This window comes from Gracilinanus agilis, unplaced genomic scaffold (assembly GCF_016433145.1).
Source record: "Gracilinanus agilis isolate LMUSP501 unplaced genomic scaffold, AgileGrace unplaced_scaffold48102, whole genome shotgun sequence".
NCBI classification, from domain to species: Eukaryota; Metazoa; Chordata; class Mammalia; order Didelphimorphia; family Didelphidae; genus Gracilinanus; species Gracilinanus agilis.
This window is the reverse complement of record NW_025382581.1, coordinates 1-1,941: the sequence shown is the minus strand read 5'-3', so window position 1 is coordinate 1,941 and position 1,941 is coordinate 1. Positions and strand designations below refer to the sequence as shown.

Genomic DNA, 1,941 nt, shown 5'->3' with positions numbered 1-1,941 from the left:
GGCGGGGGGCAGGGCTTACCTGCTGTCCTCATGGGGGGCCCAGGGCCCGGGCTCTGGTCTGGGCCGAAGGCTGCCAGGGCCGGCCCGTGCTCGGGGCTGTAGGCTGTGCCGGGGCCTGCGAGGGGGACAAGACCCTGTCCACAGGCTGCTCAGCCCCTGCTCTCCAGGCCCACCCACCGACGGGGACCAGGCAGGCTGCAGGGCCTGGATCTGCCGCCCGGGGCCGGGGAGCCAGGCCTTAGCCCTTCCGGGCCTCGGTGTCCCCCACGTCCCAGGGCCCGCCCTGCTCCCAGGCCCCTCTGGCCACACGCACCTGCCCTGTTGGACTGGTCAATCATGGGCTGGACGATCCGCCTCCTGGCATTAATGAACCTGTGGGAGAAGACCAGAGACAGCCACAGACGGGGAGACACACACAGAGGGAGGGAGACACAGACGGGGTCATAGAGAGACACAGACCGGGGAGGCTCAGGCCAGGGGAGGCTCAGGGCAGGGGCAGTGGCTGAAGGGGAGGCTCAGGGCAGGGGCAGTGGCTGAAGGGGAGGCTCGGGCCAGGGGCAGTGACCAAAGGCTGGGGCTGGGACGGAGGCCCGGGGCACCCCCAGCCGCCCTCCCCTTTCTCCCCCCCCTCAGGAGCTCCTCACCAGTTGTTGACCTGTAGGATGGTGAGACCCGTGTCCTGGGCCAGCTGCTTCTTCTGCTCCTCGGAGGGGTACGGGTGCTGGGGGAAGGCAGAGGATGGAGACGGGCTGGGAGTCACCCACAGGGAGGGAGGAAGCCCAGGCCGGGCGCTCAGACAGCGGAGGAAGGGATCGAGGGCCTTCCCTCCCCTCGAGGCTCGGGGCTGGGAATGGGCCAAGCTCAGAGTCGCTGGGGGTGGCTCCGGGGAGGAAGGCCTGAGGTTGGGCCAGGCCTGGCGAGCCTCTTTGGGGGTGGCTTACGAGGGGGTCCCAGAGCCCTCCCCGGCTCACCGCCAGGTGCTGGAAGAGCCAGGCCCGCATGATGTTGGTGGCCACTTTGGGGAAGATGCCGCGCTTCTTGCTCTGCCTCTGGTCGTGGTCAGGCTCGTCGTCTTCGGGCCCAGAGCTGGGGGAGGCCGCCCTGGTCTCCAGCCCATCTCCTGCCGGGAGAGGCAGGCCGGCTTCTGAAGTCTCCCACGGCCCGGAGCCTCGGGAAGCTCAGCCACTCCCCGAGGACCCCCAGATCTTCTTCCTGCCCCCAGCCTTACCCTGCTCGCTGGAGGTGTCCCCGCTCTGGGACGCCATGCCGCCGCTGGACGGCCCCGGCGTCCCCAGGTGCACAGACCCGCTGTCGCTGTGGTCCCGAACCCAGGAATTGTTCTGAGGGGGAAGAGAATGGTGAGTGGGAATTCGGGGGCCGAGGGATCCCCCATCGAGCTCCTGGAAGACAGAGTGGGCTTAGACACGCCCCGGGCCTCACCGGCCGTCTCCCGGCTCCCCACAGCCCGTGTTCCAGTGACTCAACTCTTGTGTGACTGTATGAGGACGGAGAACAACACGCATGATCCGAGCACGTCTGGGAGTGACGGCGGGGCCACGTGTGTGCGGCTCTACCTGACCATTTCCATGAGGGTTTCTGAGGGTGACGGGGGAGCGGTCTGAGCCGTCCCCAGGGAGGTTCTGTGCCTCCGTGCGCCCCGTGGCCGTATCGGGGTGAGAGTGTGTCACCGGTGGGTGGATGGATGGGGGGCGGCACCTGGTGGGGGAGGCCGGGGCCAGGGGCTGGGAAGTCATCCAGGTCAGCCTTGCAGGGGATGATGGAGTCGTCACCGTCTCGGTCTCGGTCCTCAATGACCAGGTCGATGGGCATCTTCCCCTTGAGGCAGGTGATGTACCGATGGCAGAAGTTGTCGCACAGGTCGTGTACCTGCGGCGGGGACAGGAGGAGAGGTAAGAAGGGGCAGGAGGGGGGTGAGCAGCT

General features: G+C 68.0%; 1 protein-coding gene across 1 annotated transcript; it reads right to left on the bottom strand.

The window, feature by feature from the left end:
* Positions 1–19: 19 nt before the first annotated feature.
* LOC123255530 (homeobox protein Meis3-like) lies at positions 20–1,905 on the bottom strand (the record flags this gene model as incomplete). Its single annotated transcript, XM_044684305.1, has 6 exons — positions 20–115; positions 314–372; positions 645–721; positions 972–1,120; positions 1,229–1,340; positions 1,717–1,905. Coding segments are annotated over 6 exons (682 nt in total), but the record flags the coding sequence as incomplete, so codon positions are not given.
* Positions 1,906–1,941: the final 36 nt, after the last annotated feature.